We start from the raw sequence: 21,040 nt of genomic DNA, 5'->3' as shown, positions 1-21,040 counted from the left end.
TTAAAAAGGATATAGCAAATCAACTTTTACCAATTTGCTTATTAAAAATTATTATTAAATTGGTGTCTGTGAATTATTCCTTATCAAACTAAAACAGTTACAAATTGGTGGAGAATGCAGCAGAGATAGGAATAAAGGCAGAGATGGGAATAAAAGCAGAGTTTTAAATAATTCTCTCTGATAGGTTGTATATTTGTATGTTTGTGTTATGTGGTGCACCATTAAATATTTTGGAAATTATTTAGACAAAGGAATTTGAAAAATTCTACTAGTAACACCTTGAGATGGTTGGGGCTTGTTGCTCTTTAATTAATCAAGGAAGGTTCTGGATCAGTTCCGTAAAGGTTACAGTAAGAAGGGGGAGTTATATGAAAGTAAGAGAGAATAAATAAGACCCCCCACCTATGTTCTAAATATAAGTAGTTCCTTGAAGGATATAAGGGGAACTTATGTTTGTCTAGGAGTTCTTTGAAGTATAAGGAGAACTTGTGTGTCTGGTGTTTCGTTTGAGTTAAAATTATTGTTAACTAATCATGTTTAAGCGTAAGAATCTTACAAAACAGGAACAAAAGTTAAATTATCCAGGAGTAGATTCGCCCTCACTCCTGAGACAGATTATACAGAATTCAGGTCCATGGCCATGGTCGGATTCATGCACCGACGTAATCAATTCAGTTTTTGATCTGGAATCACAGCTTGAAGCATATTGCAATCTGTATTCAGTAAAGAATAATCAGAAACAAACATCTAGCTGCTTATGGCTTCTGCGGAATTCGGCTAGTAAATTATTTAAAGAAAATGCAATATTAAAAGAGCAGGTGACAGCTTTAACACAGGAGACAAAAGATTTAAAAGATAAGCAGGAACACTGGAAATTACTTGCTCATTCTTCTCAAGCAAACGGAGAACATTTAAAAATAGCATACAGAGATGCACAAGCTCAGATTTCAAATTTAGAGCAAAAGACAGGGGATCAGGAAAAACTCCAGAATGAAAATTCTGTATTACAGGGACTTGTAAAGAAGTTATCTTTAGAACAGGGACGTAATCCTGTAGATCATGAGCGCTGTGAGTCTCGTCTTAAGAAATTGACTCAAGCAGTGAATATGCATAGAGCCCAAATAGCTGCTATCTCTTGTGAGGATGGCAATTGTGATGGTGATTTTGCAGACAAATGGAAGGGTGATATCTGGAGCTGGGATCCAGATAGTGCATGCCACCCTGTTGCAGTGGTCACCCGCACTTCTATTGCCACTACTCCAGGTGGAGATGGGGAGAATGATGCCCCCAGCACCACCACTACAACAACTACTCAGAGTTTGTCACCTGTAGATATGCAAGCCTTAGGGAAAGAACTAGGACCCCTTACAATTCGCACATGGTCAGATTGGTTAATAAAATTTATGGGAACTGTTTTTAGGGAGAATTTGGATAGTAAGGAAGTTCAACGTTTAATGTTAGCATGTGCAGATGATTCTATAAGGGGCATAGTGGAGAGAATTGCTGCAGTCCCTGGGCAACCATTGTTACAACTAATGACACAATTAGGATGTTCAATGGGTCAGAAAGATCTTAAAATTAAAGCAGCAACTCTAGTTCAGGGAGCAGAGGAAGACCCAGATAATTTTATCACCAAGTGGGGTCTTTTACAAGTTATGGCAGGGAATACCCGTCCAGTCAGGAACGGTGAAGGAAATGTTCCTGCAGAGAATTTAGATGAAGTAGCTTATGGCTTTTCTGCCTTAAGAGACTGTGTAGCTAGTTTGCATCCCCACTATAGTAATAGATTTTCTGTATGGGAGGATAATCATCCAGCTACAATGACAGAAGTGAGAGAAAAAGTACATCAGGTTCAGATGTACTATGGCTTACCAAAAGGGTGTAAGAAACAAGGTGTAGCTTCAGTTGGGACTACAGATATTACATATAGTAATGAGGGTGGATGGAGATCACAGTCAAGAGGCAGAAGTCGAGTCAGAAATAGAGGTGTGGTAGGAAGAGGCAGAGGAGGTTTATATCCTTCTCTCAGTCAGTGGCAGGATAACAAAGTGTATGAAAATACTACACAGGAAAATGATAATCGAGTACAGGCTTGGAAAATTCTGATGCAGCATGGGGAGAATCGTGATTATTGGAATGGGAAATCCACTTCCAGTATCATTGCTCGAGCTCTCCAACTTAATTGTAAACAAGTTCCAAATGCTGCTGTGGATTTTTCTAATTCTGGGGAGTATGGAAAAATGTTGAAAGAAGATTGAAATGAGGAACCTGAGAGTCATGATAGCACAAAATGTTGTAAATGGATCCAGTTGTGCCAGTTACAGTGGGATCCTGGAGGCAGACCAAGAGTGACTCTCAGGCATGGAACTAAAGAAATAAATGCTTTACTAGACACTGGTGCAGCTATTACATTAATTCGTAGTAAACCAGAGGAAGGAATTAGAGTTAGATCAGTACATTTACAGAGTTTTCAGGGCCACGATTCAAAGGGTATTTTATGGGGAAAAGTACCAGTGAATATTGCAGGAAAACAATTAGTTGGTCCTATGGTTCAGAATCCTGATATGCAGGATGATATGATACTAGGAATAGATTGGCTTAAGAAACATCAATGCATAATAGATATTCCCAATCGGGTACTCTGGAAGATTAGTAACAGAAATGATTGGTTTCCAATTAAAGATGTAGATGAAGGGATTGATATTACTGAAGTATGTGGAATTATGTGTAAGGAAGATAGGGAATATTGGCAAAATAAATTTCCTAGTCTATGGACAATAAAACCCACAGATTGTGGTAAAATTGAAGCTTGTGTTAAAATTGTAGGAGATTTTGTGCCCCCACAAAAACAATATAGGTATCCCTCAGAAGCTCATAAAGGTCTAAAAGAAATTATTGATGACTTACTAGCACAAGGGGTAATTAGGAGAACAAATTCACCATTTAATTCACCTATTTGGCCTGTTAGAAAAGCTGATGGAATTAATTGGAGAATGACAGTTGATTACAGGAGAGTAAATAAAGGTACTCCTCAAATGGCACCAGTAGTAGCTAATATTACGGAATGGGTACAAAAGATTCAAGATCGATGTAAATGGTTTTCAGTGATAGATTTGGCAAACTGTTTTTTCAATATCCCCATTCAATATGAGAGTCAGGAGCGTTTTGCATTTCAATTTGAAGATAAACAATACACTTTTTGTAGAGTCCCTCAGGGATTTCATAATGCACCTGCAATAGCTCATGCACATGTAACTCAAATGCTGTCTAACTTAGAAGAGTCAGACAAAGATCATGTATATTCATATGTGGATGATATTATCATTACGGGTGTTAATAAACAGGAAGTACAAGAGAGGACAGAAAGGGTACTAGAGCTTATTCAAAAGACAGGATTTAAAGTTAACCTGGAGAAGGCTCAGCTAGTTCAAGAACAAGTGCAGTACTTGGGCACTCTTATCGGTAAAGAAGGAAGAAAAGCTGATCAGAGAAAGGTCACAGCATTAGTGGAAGCTCCTGCTCCAACTGATGCTCATTCTCTTAGAGTTCTATTAGGAGGATTTAATTTTTTGAGATCGTACATTTTTCAATATGCACAAATAGCAGCCCCATTGTATAAACTGTTAAAGAAAAAATCTCAGTGGGAATGGGGTCCAGAACATGATCAAGCTTTATCTCAATTAAAACAAGCTGCGCTAAGAGCTCCAGCACTTAAATTCCCAGATAGTGCTAAGCCATTTAGTATTAGACTTGCAACATCTGATGTAGCTCTTGCTGCTGTGCTTTTACAGAGAAATGAAGATGATAAATTGGTTCCAGTTGCATATGATTCAAGGAAGTTGCAGGGCACAGAATTACATTTTAATCCTTGTGAAAGGGAATGCTTGGCTGCAGTGTGGGCAGTTCAGACTTTTGAACCACTGACAGGTACAGCTGCTATAACAATTCAGTGTCTGCATACTCCTTTGAAGTATATTTTGTCAGGACAGTTGGTAGGAGGTAGAGTTTCAGGAACTAGATTAGCACAATGGACTCTTATTTTGCTTAACAGAGGAGTTACTAGTGAAACAATAAGCAAACCTGATTTGATGGCACATGCACTTATTGAAAAAGGAAATGATCATAATTGTGGAGAATTGGAAGATACTCACATGTCACAGTGTAAAGTAGCTCCATTATTGTCAGAGATTGATAGTGCAGATTTACATCCACACATTTGGTTTACTGATGGTAGTTCATTATGGGAAAAAGGGGTAAGACATACTCAGTATGCAGCCATAAATTTGGCTGGAGCTGAGATAAAAGGAAAAATACACACACATGTATCTGCTCAAAATGCAGAAGTTGAAGCAGTTAAACAGGTTTTACAGTTCTATCCTAATCCACCTCCAGCAGTGTATGTATATACAGACAGTGATTATGTGGCTAAGGGCCTACAATATTGGATGTTAGATTGGGCAAAACATGGATGGCATACCATAGATGGGAAAGAATTAGCTCAGCGTAAACAATGGGAATATTTGTATACTTGGACAAGTAAACATCCAGGGATTTTACATGTTAGACATGTTAAGGCACATCAGAAGAATCAAGATAAGGAATCATATTGGAACAACAAGGTGGATAAACTAGCTAAGGAATTTATAGCAGCAGTTACCACAAGAAGGCAAGCACAAGATCAGTCACAAGAATCAGAGGAGCCTATATGGCATCCATCTACTATTGAAAGACAGGAGTTAATTTGTCTTGCACATTCTTACCTTCATGAGGGAATAGAGGGTACTTTATATAGAGTTAAACAAGTTGCACAGTGGCCTCAGATGAAAGATCAGATCAAAGAATGGGTAGCTAATTGTATACCCTGTGCTCAAGAAAAAGCTAGACAAGCTGTAACTTATGATAAATATCTTTAACCGTATTAGTCCAGTTGTTTATCAGATTGTTTTACCCAGTGATAAGCTTAAATGGGTACATATCTCACAATTAAAGAAATTTTCTTGAGTTTTCTTGTTACAGGATGGAGCCATGGAGACTTTTTTGTGGAGTGAAGCGTCCGCGTCAGAAAGTGATGCTGCCTCCTCGAAGATCACCTTTCCAGCCTACCTGGCGTCTTTCCTGGAAGAAGATGTTTTGTCTATCTTATGTTTCCTGGTTGTTTGTGTTGTTTGTCCATTTATCATACACTCATGCTGAAGAGGTTTCTCTTCATCCTTATTGTTCAGATGAGTAGAACTCCACTTTACTTTCCTATATTGACCATCTTGCAGATGGTCAATATAGGAAAGTAAAGTGGAGTTCTACAAAACAAAGTGGAGCTATAGCTTGGCAATGTACATGTGAATATTTAGGTAGTCCTTCCCCCCAATATTATGTCTACAATGATAACACTACTCATTTTCAGAACTGTACTGTTTCACAAAGTGAGATGTTTGCCTGTGATAATAGATTTCAGTTTGATGAAAGGATAGTTTACTGTGTTTCTTATTGTGTTCCATACACTATACGATGTGATCTGACATACCCTATTGAAACTGATAGTTGCTCCCATGATACACCTTTTGTCTTAAGTACACATCCTTTCCAAGTTAAATATGATGAACCTCATGATGTTTTATATCATGTAGATTATCATTTTGTTACGTGGCATTTACGCCCTCATTTATTTTTAGTGAGTTACACATATCCAAATTGCTCTAGTTTCGTTGCTAATCATGTTCAATTACTTGAATCTTGGTTTTGTCTTCAAACTACTTATTCTCCAGAGGAAACTATTCGACATAAACGTAGCATATTAAATACTATCTTAGGTGGTGCTAATACAGTACTAGGCACCGTGAATACAGTTAATTTAGAAGTACTTCGTAACAAAATGACTTCTACAGCTCAGCATAATGCTGATGGTTTTAGATCCCAATATAATATGAATGAAGCTTCCTCTCGTTTATCTAATGTTATTGTGGATACTACTAGTCTTGTATCATCCATTTTGGAGAAGAAAATACTTATGCTTGCTAAAAGTGAGTATGAACTTTCTAAAGATGTATCTTGGGCATTAGCTTGTAGCCAAGTACAAATAGAACTTAACACTATTCTTAAAGAAATTCTAATTACTGCTCGTCTAGGTCATTGGCCCACTTCACTCATGCAACTTGCAAGTAAGCATATACCTCAATTTGCTCTTGAAAATTTAGACTGGTGGACCGTTAGTGTTCCTTCTTGTTCTTTTACTGGTTGTACAATTGGTACTTTGCTTCCATGGCAGGGTGAACATATTGTTATTTATCCTATAGTTAACATTGGTATTCAATTACATAATGTGGTTGTATATCCTCGTGATGTTTTGAATTGGATTTTACCTCTTGATAGTGCATGGAATGAGTTTCAACCTATTGATCCAAGTTTATGTAAATCTTTTCCTTATCATTTCTCTTGTTTTGATGGTCAACTACTGAATATGTCATCACCTTGTTTACTTAATGTATCTCAGTGCTTTTTAGAGGCATCTGTAGAATACAATCCTAATGAAGATTTTATGGTGTATTATTTGGGTGCTGGACATTTCTGTTTTCACTTGTTTACACCACAAACTGTTTTCTTCACTACTACTCAAAGTTCTGTTCCATTTTCTGTGGACCTTACCAATGACACATGGTGTTCTAATCAGTCTCAAATTTTAACTTCGCTTCGTATCAATGGGACTGTATTTTCTACTCCTATCATCTTTAAGCAGTCTGTGGACATCACAAAGGACTTTCTTTCTTTTTCTGTTCATCCTTTACCATTGGGACTAGGTGAAGATATCTATCATCACCTTGTAAACTTTACTGCTCTTCATCACTACATTGCTTATTTGACATCAAATAATACTCAAGTCCAACACACTATTCAAATTGAAAATGAGAAAGTTTCACGCACTTTCTTAAATAAACCTGTTCATTTCTCTTGGTGGGACTCATTGTTCGGATTTTCCCCAACAGCCTCTCATGTTTTTGATTTTCTAATTCATCCAATTGTTATTATGTGTGTTGTGCAAGTTATATTCTTTTTCATTTTATTGTTTATGTGCTATTGGGTACGTAAAAAGACAGCACAGCTTTCAGTTATGCTTGCAGATTTCCATTTACAACGGAAGTTTTATAAGAATGCATAATTTTGCTGTGCTATGTACTTAGTATGTGATTCCTTGTTCACTGATGAGTTCTCATGGAATCATTTGAGGGAAATGTGGGATGATGGGGAGATTATTTCTTTGATTTCCTTATTTGAATTAATATTGTATTGGATACAGTGGATTTAACTAGTAAGCCAGCTAAAACTTACTAGTGACAGGCTGAAGCTTTGCTGACGCTGCATTTTGCTCAGAGATGCTGGATTGGAAGATTGACAACAACGTATGGAGTCAGTTAAAATAGAGTACATTTGGAGTCTGTCTAGCAACCGGAGCTGAAGTCCTGGATATAGTCATTGCTGTAGTCATTGATTGGTTGGGTCAGAAATAACTCCAAAACAACTGTTTCTATAATAGAAAGGAACAACTGTTTCTATAGGGAAGAGCTATGCTAATAAGTGATTCTTAGTTGGCTGGGGCTATTCTGGCACAAAACCATATATGACAAGAGAACTTGGTTATTCTGGTACAAAACCATATTTGAGGAAAAGAGCTCCAATTTGTGACCAATCAGAAAAGAACATTTGTCTTGGATTTCACTTGGGACATTATAAAACAGAGTAAAACTTTATCATCGCTTTGGAGGCAGAGAGAGAGAAACACATGCCCAGAAGATATCCTGTATCACAGTGCTACATTCCCTCCCCACTGTGAGTATCAATAGCCTGGCCAGCTACAACTTACATCGTAAGTATTTGATACAATATTAATCAAGTATAGATATCTGGGAGATTCTCTGCGTTTATTTCATTATCTCTGAAAAGATCCCTAGAGATAACTGGATAAGGAATTATATACTTTACTGTATATTCTAAGTGTATACTAAAGAAACATTAAAAAGGATATAGCAAATCAACTTTTACCAATTTGCTTATTAAACATTATTATTAAATTGGTGTCTGTGAATTATTCCTTATCAAACTAAAACAGTTACAGCAGCTGAAGAGGCTCAGGCCCTATGTGTGAGACTACTGTTGTGTGTTATTATTATTAGCACTATACTTTAAAATAAATTGTATTTAAATTATAATTCCCATGTTCATTTTAATTTATTATTATTATTTATTATTTATTTATCCAAGTTCATCCTACCTTGTTCATTGTAAGACATTATTCTATATATTGTCAAGTTATTTGTTGCAATGTAAACCGAAGTGATTAGTAACTATGTTACCAGAACGTCAGTATATAAAACTGTCAAATAAATAAATAAATATACTCTAATGTGTGTGTGTATGGCTGCTTGTGTGGGGGGTTGAGGGTGAAAGTCTGTGTTGGGTGTGTGTGGATGAGAGCCTGTGTGGGTGGGTGAGTGAGTGTGACTGGGAGAGAGCCTATGTGGGGGGTGAGGATGTATGTGTAAGTGGGACTGCTTGTGTGTGTATGTCTACCGGGGTGGGTGGGTGAGAGCCTGGGTATATGTATGTGTGGATGAGATCTGTGTATGTGTGGATGAGAGTCTGTGTGGTTGTCTGTGTGAGAGAGGATGTGTATGTGTGTGGGGGTAACTAATTGTGTAGGTGACTGTTTTTGTGTGTGTGTGTTGTGGGGGGTGTGAGAGCTTGGGTGGGTGAGAGGCTATGTGTTTGTGTATGGCTAGGTGAGAGCCTGTGTGTTGGTCTGTATATATATGACTGTGTGAGTGTGGGTGGGTAGATGACTACCTGGGTGTATGTGATGACTACCTGGGTGGGTGAGTGACAGCATGGGAGCATGTTTGTGGGTGAGATGCTGTGTGGGTGTAGGAGGTTGAGAGCCTGTGTGTTGTGGGGAAGGGTGGGTGAAAGCCTGTGTATGTATGTGTGATTGCCAGTGTATGGATGTGGGTGGATGACTGTATATGTGTGTGTTTGGGTGGGTGAGAGCCCATGTATGTGTGTGTTGGTGAGAGCCAGAGCATGTGTGTGTATATGTGTATGTTTGTGTGTAGAGGAAAGCCTGTATGTGGGGGTGTATGTGTGTGTGGGAGTGAGAACCTGTGTGTGTGAGTAAGAGGAAAAAGTTTGTATAATGCTCCTTCCCCTAATCCACAACAATCTGAGTGGCTGGAAATTGAAACATCCCAGGAATGAAGAGGGGAGATTTTTGAAATCCATATTACTGTAGTTTCATTATTGCATGTTATTTGATATGTTTGCTATTTTGAAATATTATATTGGTATTGTGGGAAATTTTATAAACATTTTTATGAGGTTTAATTATTGGATGTTCTATTCATCCATTTTTAAATATTTTTATTAGTATGGTTTATTTGTTTTTTTATACCGTCACATCAGTAAAAACCTTCACAACTGTGTACAGTCATTTAAAGTCATAGAAATACAATAATAATATAAAAGAGTAATAAATAGCTAAAATATAAAAAGTAATAAGATGTTATTAATAGCTGTTAAAATTAGACTAAAAGGACTATATAAATAAAATATACATAATGCTAAAAAATTGTGGAAGCATAGCTAAAATACAAAAGATAAATAAAATAAAATATGATATAAAAAATAAAATAAAGGGGGGGCGCTGTTCGCCGCTTTCAGAGAAGGCTGCTCGTGCCTGAGGCTCTGCCTGCCCGGCTACAATATCTTTAATTTTTACCCTGAAATAACTACTGTTCCCGGTAAATCGCAGCAGAGCTAGAACCTACTACTGTGGGGATCAAAATCACCCACAACAGAAGCCGGATCACTGCAAGAGGACACTGCAGGGCAGCAGCGAAGATCTAAGCTGCCAGTTTACCGACCGCTATCTTGAGAAGCACAAGCGTAGCGGGAAGCGGCCTGTCTGGGAGAAAAGAAGAGTGAATAAAAGCGAAAATAAACCGCAACAGTGCCGAAGTCAGCCTACAATAAAAACCAATTCTGGGGTAGCATTGAGCGCCGTTCGAGGAGGGGACTGCTGGAGCCGAAGACCTCACACCAGCAAATAACCGGCGCCTTCCACCCCACCCGTAAGTAAATTTAAATCCGGCGTTTTGCCACAGCGGCGGGCTGGGTGCGTGGTGTGGAGCACAATCGCACACAATAGAGGTTAGCCCACGAAGAATCCACATTGCTGTGATATTGGGAAGTTCTTTGGCCTTAAAATTGCCTACCCGCCATCTTATCGAGGGCCTCCCCTCCCCCCCTTGCTTAGCGTCAGACCCGATTGCTGCCGGAGCAGAGAGATCAGAGATCAAAGCAGACTTCCTAATCCAAATTGATCTCTGTAAGTTTATCTGCCCAGGCAGCGCTATCTTGGTGGAGGGATAGGGAGGGGACGGAGAGAACAAGCTGGACCTCGGAGAGACGGGAGAATATCCTGACTACCTGCTACAACGGCCCGCCATTTACAGCGCGCGACCATAAAAGTTCAAATACTGCGGGGCAGTCGGCATGAGCAACTACCTGGGCAATAGCTCGCACAACATAATCGCTGTTAAGGGACCCCTCGAATAAACCACTGTGACAAAAATCTTTAAGGGGGCGGTGGGGTCGGAGGAGCACGAAAGGAGCGAGCTGGCTACTGGGTGCCGCAGTCAAGGGAACAAAAGGAGAGAGTGAGTGTGCCCCAGCAACTAGAAGAAAACTTTTGACCCTGTATCTCTTTAGTGGCAGTCATCTTTACAGGGCGCAAGCAGCCATCTTAGTTGTACCTCAGTCCCTGACACACCACACTACAGCCTGGCTGTGTGGGGCAGAAGATCTAGCATTGAGGATTACTTACGTACCAACAACAAGGCATTTCTCAAACTACCTGAGGAAGTGTATGACAGAGCGGAACAGACAAAAGCCTGATCTGTGAGCCCTGTACCACCATGAACTTTTAAATGCAGCCCGGAGAGGGGGGGATGCTGGTGGGCGCCGCCGGGAGATGATAGCTTGAATACTGGATTGCGCTTCTCCCCCCTGCCCCTCACCTGCCTTCGTCGGATCCATTGAACTTTCTTTATTGAGTTCTTTTTCATTCAACCTATCTTAAGATAGCTCTTCCTTAAAACACATTGCAAATCTACCAGCTCCTATTTGCGAAAGTGTCAAATGGGGTCAAGATGGCGGCACACAGAAAAGCGGCAGATCTAAAGCAATTTGCTTTTAGCAAACCAGCGGAAGAAAATGTGACTGAGGCAATGATAACCCCGAACGCAGCCCAGGGTTTAAGGAATGCTGGAAAGGGAGTAGTTGATGCGAGAACAGAGGGTTTGGAGACTGCCCCGGGAGATACAGTTCCAGATTTCCCCACGCAGGATGAAACGCGTGGATGGTTTATTGAACTTCGGTCGGATATGTGGAACCATAAAGCAGAAATATTAGCATGCATTGAAAATATGAAAGAAGATATTGCCTCCCTGGGTTCCCATGTGGATGAATTGGACGGGAGAGCAGATGGACAAAGTGTTCAGATGGAAGCTTTATCCGCCCAAACAAAACAGTTCGTGATAGAGTTAGAAGCCCTGGGGGACAAAGTAGAAGATCTTGAAAATCGGTCCCGCAGGTCCAACATACGCATCAGGGGAGTTCCTGAAGAGGAGCAATATGCGGACAGCATGCAGACGGCGATTACCATCTGCCAAGATCTCTGGACCTGTTTCGGAACTCCCTCGAAGGAGCATGATCGTACCTTCCAGATGGATCTGGAAAGGGCACATCGGGCATTAGGGCCCAAACGCAACAATCAGCCCCGGGACATCATCATTAAATTTCTTCACTTCAAACAAAAAGAAGAGATTATCAAGCTAGCCCGGGCTCATCCCCAATGGAAATGGCATAACCATGATATCCACACCAGAAATTGAGTGCTAGAATAAAGGGTATACAGTCCCAAAAATTTCAATTTTAAAGTGTCAGAAATTTTTATTGTTCATTTCGGCAACTCCACTGTATATATCAAAAATTGTTGCAAAAAGAAGGGTCCCCCGACACGGTCCCGTGTTTCGCCAAGGGCTGCATCGGGAGGGACGCACAAAAGAGTTAAATGAGTACTGTAACAAAGCATAACATAGGACCGTATGTCCTATGTTTATGCTTTGTTTACAGTACTCATTTGTGAAAAATCCGGTCAGATTTTTCACAAAATATATTGCAACGTACACCTGGTTGCCATACCCCTTGCGGGAACTGTTCCATTTGTAAACACACAAAGCATAAACATAGGACCGTATGTCCTATGTTTATGCTTTGTTTACAGTACTCATTTTGTGAAAAATCCGGTCAGATTTTTCACAAAATATATTGCAACGTACACCTGGTTGCCATACCCCTTGCGGGAACTGTTCCGTTTGTAAACACACCACTACAATGACAAGTTTCACCGATCCCAGTTCCGGAAAAATTTATACTCTATACGGGTCATCGGACTGTAGTTCAGTGGGTGTTATATATGTTATTCGCTGCCCATGCGCAAAACTTTACATTGGCAAGACTAGACGACAATTAGGACTAGGGTGATCGAGCACCGGTCCAATATTAAACATGCTAGGGCTTTAGCCCCTCTTGTTGATCATTGGATATCCTCATCTCACACAATATCGGACTTATTTTTCTTTGTACTTGAAGTAGTCCCTACCCTACCCCGTGGAGGTGATTTTGATTCTCACTTAATTCAGTGTGAACAACGCTGGATTCATCGTTTGGACACGGTTGCCCCGGCGGGGCTCAACAAAGAGATTGAATGGGTGCATTTCATCTAACTCCCGATTGGTCAGGAATTCGTGGCTCTGATTGGTGGGCTAATCTCTTAGCTGATTGGTCTGTAAAAAATTCTTGGCGCCCTTTGACAGGTTTAAAGCTCCCTGTCTAATTATGTGGAACGCGCTCCCTGCTATGTCACCCTGAAGACTTTATTTTGGTAAGCGTTTGTATGTTTTGTATTGATATGATAATCATTATGTACGGCACTGGTGTTATTCTAATACGGTCCTATGTTTATGCTTTGTTTACAGTACTCATTTAACTCTTTTGTGCTTCCCTCCCGATGCAGCCCTTGGCGAAACACGGGACCGTGTCGGGGGACCCTTCTTTTTGCAACAATTTTTGATATATACAGTGGAGTTGCCGAAATGAACAATAAAAATTTCTGACACTTTAAAATTGAAATTTTTGGGACTGTATACCCTTTATTCTAGCACTCAATTTCTGGTGTGGATATATATAGAGTGCTAGTGGTGCTCGTTTGGCTGTGGACTAGACATAACCATGATATCACCATCTACAACGACCTGGCGCCTTCCACGCTGCAAAAGAGTTTTCTGCTGTGTGAGGCGACCTCTGTTTTACGCCGCACAGAAATCCACTACAGATGGACTTTCCCATTTGCTCTGATTTTTCAACATCAGGGTATTTCCTACAGGTTTAAAACGCTAGCGGAGGCTGCCGAATGCTTCACCCAAGCGGGCATCAGCTTTGACTTCACCCCAGCTCCCAGGCCCACGTCACATGCAGCTTCGGATGCAGACTTGCGATGGAGGTGACAGGGGACGGGCTGTGGACGGCTTTGCAGACAATCAGCTGGCTCTGGGAACCTCATCTCCGACAAGGGCTGACGGAGCAGGATCTCTCTCTTTGATTCCCTCTAGAGCAAAGGAAACTGTGCTGGGCATAAAGGAGTTCACTTTTCTGTTTAGAACCCACAGTCTTCTTTGTCACACGTTGTTTCACTGTTGATGGTTATATTTAGCTTGAAAGTATTATTGGTAGGCACGTTCTATATTTTGAAAGTGTTGCGCTATTAAAGCACATGAGTCCGGCGGGGGTGGGGGTGGGGAGATTTATTTATTTATTTATTTATTTAAAACTTTTCTATACCGTCGTTTAGTAGTACACCATCACAACGGTTTACAGTTAGGCACAAATATGTGGTTTCTCAATTATCCATAGGGTGCCATTATTATACGGTTACATGGTTCAATAATATACTCTAAATGGGGAATGGGTGTGGTTACCATTTATGATTAACTGTCTTTCTAATTTAATACTTAATAGTGAGAAAATAATAAAAAATAAGCAATTTTGCTTTTTCTTGTGACTTCCTGTTTTGTGTATGTGTTGTTATTCCGCTACCCTCACTGTGAAATGCTTTTTTGAAGAGCCATGTTTTTAAGCCTTTTTTAAAGAGTTTTAAGTCCTTCATTAGTCTTAATTCCAGTGGTAATGTGTTCCATAATAATGGTCCTGCCAAGGATAGTACTCTCTCTCTAACTTGGGTTAACTTTGCTGTTTTGACTGAGGGTATGGTTAGCAGAGCTTTATTGGCTGATCTGAGATTTCTTTGAGGGTCATGTAATCGTAATGCGGTGTTTAGCCAGTCAGACTTTTCATCATTAATTAGCTTATGAACTGTGCATTGTGTTTTAAATTGAACTTTCTGTTCTATTGGGAGCCAGTGTAGATCTGCAAGTGTTTGGGTGATATGATCTCTTCTGCCTTTATCAGTAAGTATTCTGGCAGCCGAGTTCTGTAGTATTTGCAGTGGTCTGATAGTGGTGTATGGTAATCCTAGGAAGAGTGTGTTACAGTAGTTCACTTCAAACAAAAAGAAGAGATTATCAAGCTAGCCCGGGCTCATCCCCAATGGAAATGGCATAACCATGATATCACCATCTACAACGACCTGGCGCCTTCCACGCTGCAAAAGAGTTTTCTGCTGTGTGAGGCGACCTCTGTTTTACGCCGCACAGAAATCCACTACAGATGGACTTTCCCATTTGCTCTGATTTTTCAACATCAGGGTATTTCCTACAGGTTTAAAACGCTAGCGGAGGCTGCCGAATGCTTCACCCAAGCGGGCATCAGCTTTGACTTCACCCCAGCTCCCAGGCCCGCGTCACATGCAGCTTCGGATGCAGACTTGCGATGGAGGTGACAGGGGACGGGCTGTGGACGGCTTTGCAGACAATCAGCTGGCTCTGGGAACCTCATCTCCGACAAGGGCTGATGGAGCAGGATCTCTCTCTTTGATTCCCTCTAGAGCAAAGGAAACTGTGCTGGGCATAAAGGAGTTCACTTTTCTGTTTAGAACCCACAGTCTTCTTGTCACACTTTGTTTCACTGTTGATGGTTATATTTAGCTTGAAAGTATTATTGGTAGGCACGTTCTATATTTTGAAAGTGTTGCGCTATTAAAGCACATGAGTCCGGCGGGGGTGGGGGTGGGGAGATTTATTTATTTATTTATTTATTTAAAACTTTTCTATACCGTCGTTTAGTAGTACACCATCACAACGGTTTACAGTTAGGCACAAATATGTGGTTTCTCAATTATCCATAGGGTGCCATTAATATACGGTTACATGGTTCAATAATATACTCTAAATGGGGAATGGGTGTGGTTACCATTTATGATTAACTGTCTTTCTAATTTAATACTTAATTGTGAGAAAATAATAAAAAATAAGCAATTTTGCTTTTTCTTGTGACTTCCTGTTTTGTGTATGTGTTGTTATTCCGCTACCTCACTGTGAAATGCTTTTTTGAAGAGCCATGTTTTTAAGCCTTTTTTAAAGAGTTTTAAGTCCTTCATTAGTCTTAATTCCAGTGGTAATGTGTTCCATAATAATGGTCCTGCCAAGGATAGTACTCTCTCTCTAACTTGGGTTAACTTTGCTGTTTTGACTGAGGGTATGGTTAGCAGAGCTTTATTGGCTGATCTGAGATTTCTTTGAGGGACATGTAATCGTAATGCGGTGTTTAGCCAGTCAGACTTTTCATCATTAATTAGCTTATGAACTGTGCATTGTGTTTTAAATTGAACTTTCTGTTCTATTGGGAGCCAGTGTAGATCTGCAAGTGTTTGGGTGATATGATCTCTTCTGCCTTTACCAGTAAGTATTCTGGCAGCCGAGTTCTGTAGTATTTGCAGTGGTCTGATAGTGGTGTATGGTAATCCTAGGAAGAGTGTGTTACAGTAGTTCGTGCTGGCAAATATTAATGCTTGTAGTACTGTACGAAAGTGTTCCTGATTTAATAGGGGTTTTAGTCTTCTAAGGACCATTAGTTTGGCGTAGCCTTCTCTTGCTTTTATTGATATGTGTTGCTTAAGGCTCAGTTCAGTGTCTATAATTACTCCTAGGTTTCTAGCTTTATCAGTTAACTCTACTGATTTGTCATTTTTAAGTCGAATGGGATTTTGAATTCTTTCGATGTTTTTTCGTTCAAGATGTATAAATTCTGTTTTTTCAATGTTGATTACTAGTTCCATTTGGTTTAATAGTTGTTTAATTATGTCTAGGTATAACTTTGCAAAGTTTAGTGTTTTTTCAATTGATTCTTCAACTGGTAGAATTAATTGAATGTCATCAGCATATATGTAGTGTATGATCCCTAGCCCAGCCAGTAAGTGGCAGAGGGGGAGCATGTAAATGTTAAATAGAGTTGCTGAGAGTGCTGAGCCCTGGGGGACTCCTGTCTTTAGTGTGATTTTGTCTGATATTGAGTTTTTTATCTGTACCTGATAAGATCTATTGTTAAGGTAGGATGTGAACCATTTAATTGTTTTGTTTTGTAATCCAATTTCTTCCAGTCTTTTCAATAGTATGTCATGGTTTACTGTATCAAATGCTGCGGACAGATCAAGCAGTATCATGATGTAGTGTTTTCCGCTGTCAAATCCGCGAAGTACGGTATCTGTTAGAGAGATAAGTAACGTTTCGGTGCTATAGTGTTTTCTGAAGCCATGTTGTGAAGGGAAGAGTATGTTATTGTTGTCTAGATGTTCTGCTAGTTGCTTTTGTACTGCGGTGGCGCTCGCCAGGTGGCGCTCGCCAGGTACCCCCCCAAGGGGTGGATTCGCAGAAGATGGTGAGTGAATCCTTTTTGGTTAAGGTGACGAAGGTAGTGGAGGCAGTTGGTCCAACTCACTTATTTAACTTAGGCAGATCCAGAATGCTCCTTTTTCAAATGATTGGGACAATGGCACACTCTCACATATGTACCCAAGATCCACATGGCCATTTGCAGGAAAATCTCCATAAACTTAAAGTGATGTTTCCTTCACTAATCAATAATGGTTAAGATTATCTCTCTCAATGTTAAGGGCCCAAACACTCATAGAAAGCGCTTCCTTCTTCGAAAAGAGTTGCTACATCAAAAAGCAGATATTGCATTCATTCAGGAAACTCACTTGAAGTACAAACACGAGCATTTATTGCATTTCAGAGAATACCCACATGCATTCTTAGCTGCCAGAGGATCAGAAGCTAAATATTCAGGAACAGGGATTATGATATCAAAGCATTTGGTATTCGAGTCACTTTCCCACGCTGCTGATCCGAATGGGAGGTACCTCATCTTAAATATCCAGATTGGCACGAAGAAACTTACATTAGCGACGGTCTACGCCCCTAATAGAGATCCAGGGCCCTTCTGGAAGGAATTACATGGGGCCTTGGCATTATATGCAGACGGGCCAATCATATTAGGAGGGGACCTTAATGTTATGCTAAGGCCGGACATAGATACGTCTACACCACACTCTCAGCTCTCTGGGCCCGGCAGGAAATCAGTGCGAAATCTCATGACCGATTGGAATATGGTCGACATATGGAGACACCGCTGCCCCAAGTCTAGATCATACACTTTTTTCTCTGCACCTCATGACAGCTATTCTCGCATAGATTATTTTTTGGTTGATAAACTATTGGGAAACCAGGTTAAGGGTCTGACCATGCGCCCATTATACTTGAGGTTGACTTCGATGACCGGGATGAGGGCAGTCGGTTTTGGAAGTTGAATGAATCCCTACTACAAGACACAGCTTTTGTACAGACACTGAGTGCCCAGTTGCAGGATTACTTCCATCTGAATTCAGGGGGGCAGGTATCCCCTAGCAGTCTTTGGAAGTGCTCCAAGGCAGTGGCAAGAGGGATCCTAATCTCTTGGACAGCTGCATGTAAACGCCAGGAACAGAGGGCTCGCATAGCTTTAATGAGCAAAATTTTGGCCTTATCGCAGGCACATATGAAAACCCAATCTAAGCACGGCTACCAGAAATTACTTGCTCTCAAAGACGAATTAGCGCAGCTTGATAATAAACGTATACTTTATGCTTTGGACTCTCTAAAGCAGAAATACTATGAATGTGGGAATAAGGCAGGTCGCCTCCTGGCATGTCAACTTCGGGCACGGACCTCCCAAAATAACATTCTAAAAATTAAAAATGCATTGGGGGAGATTCTCACCGCATCGGCGGGAATCCGCGGTACGTTTTCGGAGTTTTTTTCAGAATCTGTACAGGTCTGAGGGATCCATTCAACAAACTGACATAAATGCATATTTACAAACAGAGGACACTGTATTTTTCTATGTAAACAAATGTCCGGTATTGCTCATGAGGCTACTCCATTAATAGGTTTTTATTTTATTTTATTTTTATTTGTGTTATTTAGTATGCAAATAGTAATATCCCTCCACCGAGGGTGTTATTTTTTAAATAATATTGATCTTTTTCAAATAGCCCTCTCTTGTGCAGTCACGATATATTGCCTTGCTTCAAGTTCTTTTATACTTAGCTATTTTGAATAAGAAGTAATCTTCTCTTATATGTGTCTTTCATGATAGCAAAATTGGAGCTGTCAGCCCGACACTAGCAGTATTTCGACCATCCTCAGGGACTAAGAGAGCTACATAGAATTTAATACCCACACCCTCGGTGGAGGGACATTACTATTTGCATACTAAATAACACAAAGAAAAATAGATATAAAATAAAAACGGTATTTCAGTCTATGATACTGTTTAACAACCGTTTGAACCTTTGGAAACCCTGTTTAACTCCCCTTATCCCTGTAACATTGTATTTTGTAAACTGTTATGATGGCGTTATTTTGACAATTTCGTAAAGTATTACAGAGTAAATTTTATAAAGGCTATAAACAGCAGGGACCCATATTAAATTGTATAGCCTATGTTGCAATTTTGCTATGACATCAGAAGTAAAGCAGCATCCATAAAGTACCCTTGTATCTTTAATATCCCACAGAGTAGAAAGGTCCTCAAATGAGCATCTTGCCTGAAAGCACATTAACAGCAAAGTGGGAAAAATTGTAACAATGGTTCAGAATCAGCTGAGAGGGAAAGAGCCAGTAACTAGTACACTGGGGCAGAAATGAAAGAGAGAAGAGTGTCCGCTAGCACCACTCTGGGACATTGGATTAGCACTGGCTTAGAGGAAAGAATGCCCTCTAAAACCATGCTGGCAGAAAGGCTGATTGTCAGAAGGGAAAGGCTGCCAAGGTCTTGTAGACATGGAAGGGATGTCAAGGGTCTCATGGACAATGTCAGAGGGGAAGAGGTGGCAGAATAGAGGGGCTAAGTCAACTTTCCAATATAGAGGACTGCTGGCATGTCAGAGGTTAAGAAACAAGATTGTACCTCAAAGTTGATTGCTCCATTTCGGTCCAGATCAAATGCATTAAACAGGAAATGTGCATACATAGTGGCATCTGTGCAAAAAAGAGACAGAGGATCATCAGTTTCAATATCGTATGTCCAATCCAGGCCACTGTATCATTCACCATCATTCATCCGCACATTCAACCTCTCTGTATCATTCATCACTGTCTGCTGACTCACTCAGTCCAAGTCAGAGCATCATTATCAGGCCTGGCTATCTTGAACTAGTAATCCCCAAACCTTCTGAAAGGAAGTCTTCTTTCTGAACTACGAAGAAGCAGATCCTACGAAGAAGCAGATCCTACTAGAAGCAGGGGAGCTTCTAGTAGGATCTCCAGATCTCCCTGTTGTGTTCTGGCTCTGTCCAACTGACAGCCTAATGGACAAGGAGCTCTCCGTCACTGGCTGCACTATATAAACTCTCTTGCAGCTCTAATTCCTTATTGGTACAATGAACTTTGTGCAACTCTATACCTCACCTGTTTCTGCTTAACTGCCTGCATGGATTCTTACCTGTTCCTGCTCCTCCTAGACCTGTTTTCTGTGCTTCTTCAGACTAACTACTTAGTACTGACCTCAGCTTAATCTTTCTGCTTACTGATGGAAAATCTACTGGTATTATATTACTTTATTGGTTGCCTGTGTCCCAACTGTAACCTAACATTTATTCATCATCATTGACCCACACACTCAAGACAAGTCCCTTCATCATTCAGTAGCACTTACTACACACTGAAGCTGTCATTGTATCATTCATCTACTAAATACAGACACAGACTAAATTACTACCATTAACAATCATCATCATCTTCCTATGTACTCAAGGAAAGCTGCATCATCAACCATCTTTCACACACCACACTAAACTCAAGTCATTCCACCCATGATACTGCCACTATCCACCATCATCTACCTACACACGCAAGCCAAGTCACAGCATCATCCACCATTCACCAATACCATTATGCTAATTCACCACCTTCATGCATCCAGACATCCAGCCTGTAACTACAACATTCATTATTGTCTACATACAACCACTACCCAAATCATGTTGGTTGAGATTTTCAAAACACTCACATTGGTGCAAAGTCTGTGGGTACTTTTGTCTGCAAATTTTGCATCAGTTCTTTAAGGGAAAATATGAGCATACTTTCCCTATGAAAACTACCCTAAGAAAAAGTACCTGGTTTTTTTTTCAGTGGACACGTTTTGTGTCAAAAATAATGAACATAAATTTGAAAATGTGTGTGGACGTGCATGTGTGTGGGAGGGTGGCTGTTGGTTCCAGGCAGGTGGGAGGAGCTGTTAGCCCCACAGTTAACTTTGAATTTTAAGAGATGAAAAGGGAGATGAAAGGGTGGAGGGGCTATCAGCTCTGTGGGTTGCTTTTTCTTTGGCGAGTGGGAGGGGCATTAGTTGGCTAGCACTGATTTGTAGTGCTAGCCTCCTACATTTATGTTCCCAAAGGCTAAGGGGCCGATGCAATATAAAGCGCAGAAAGCAGGCGCTG

General features: G+C 40.4%; 1 protein-coding gene across 1 annotated transcript in view; it reads right to left on the bottom strand.

Annotated features, from left to right (window-relative positions):
• Window positions 1-21,040, bottom strand: part of KCNIP3 (potassium voltage-gated channel interacting protein 3) — a 465,763-nt gene that overhangs the window by 347,077 nt on the left and 97,646 nt on the right. The window contains exon 4 of the mRNA XM_029603301.1: window positions 19,507-19,577. Within this exon, the coding sequence (XP_029459161.1) occupies window positions 19,507-19,577 (71 nt within the window). The remainder of the gene's footprint in view (window positions 1-19,506; window positions 19,578-21,040) is intronic.

Source organism: Rhinatrema bivittatum, chromosome 5, assembly GCF_901001135.1.
Source record: "Rhinatrema bivittatum chromosome 5, aRhiBiv1.1, whole genome shotgun sequence".
Taxonomy (NCBI): Eukaryota; Metazoa; Chordata; class Amphibia; order Gymnophiona; family Rhinatrematidae; genus Rhinatrema; species Rhinatrema bivittatum.
Note: the sequence above shows the minus strand (reverse complement) of the source record. Positions and strands in the feature narration are given on the sequence as shown.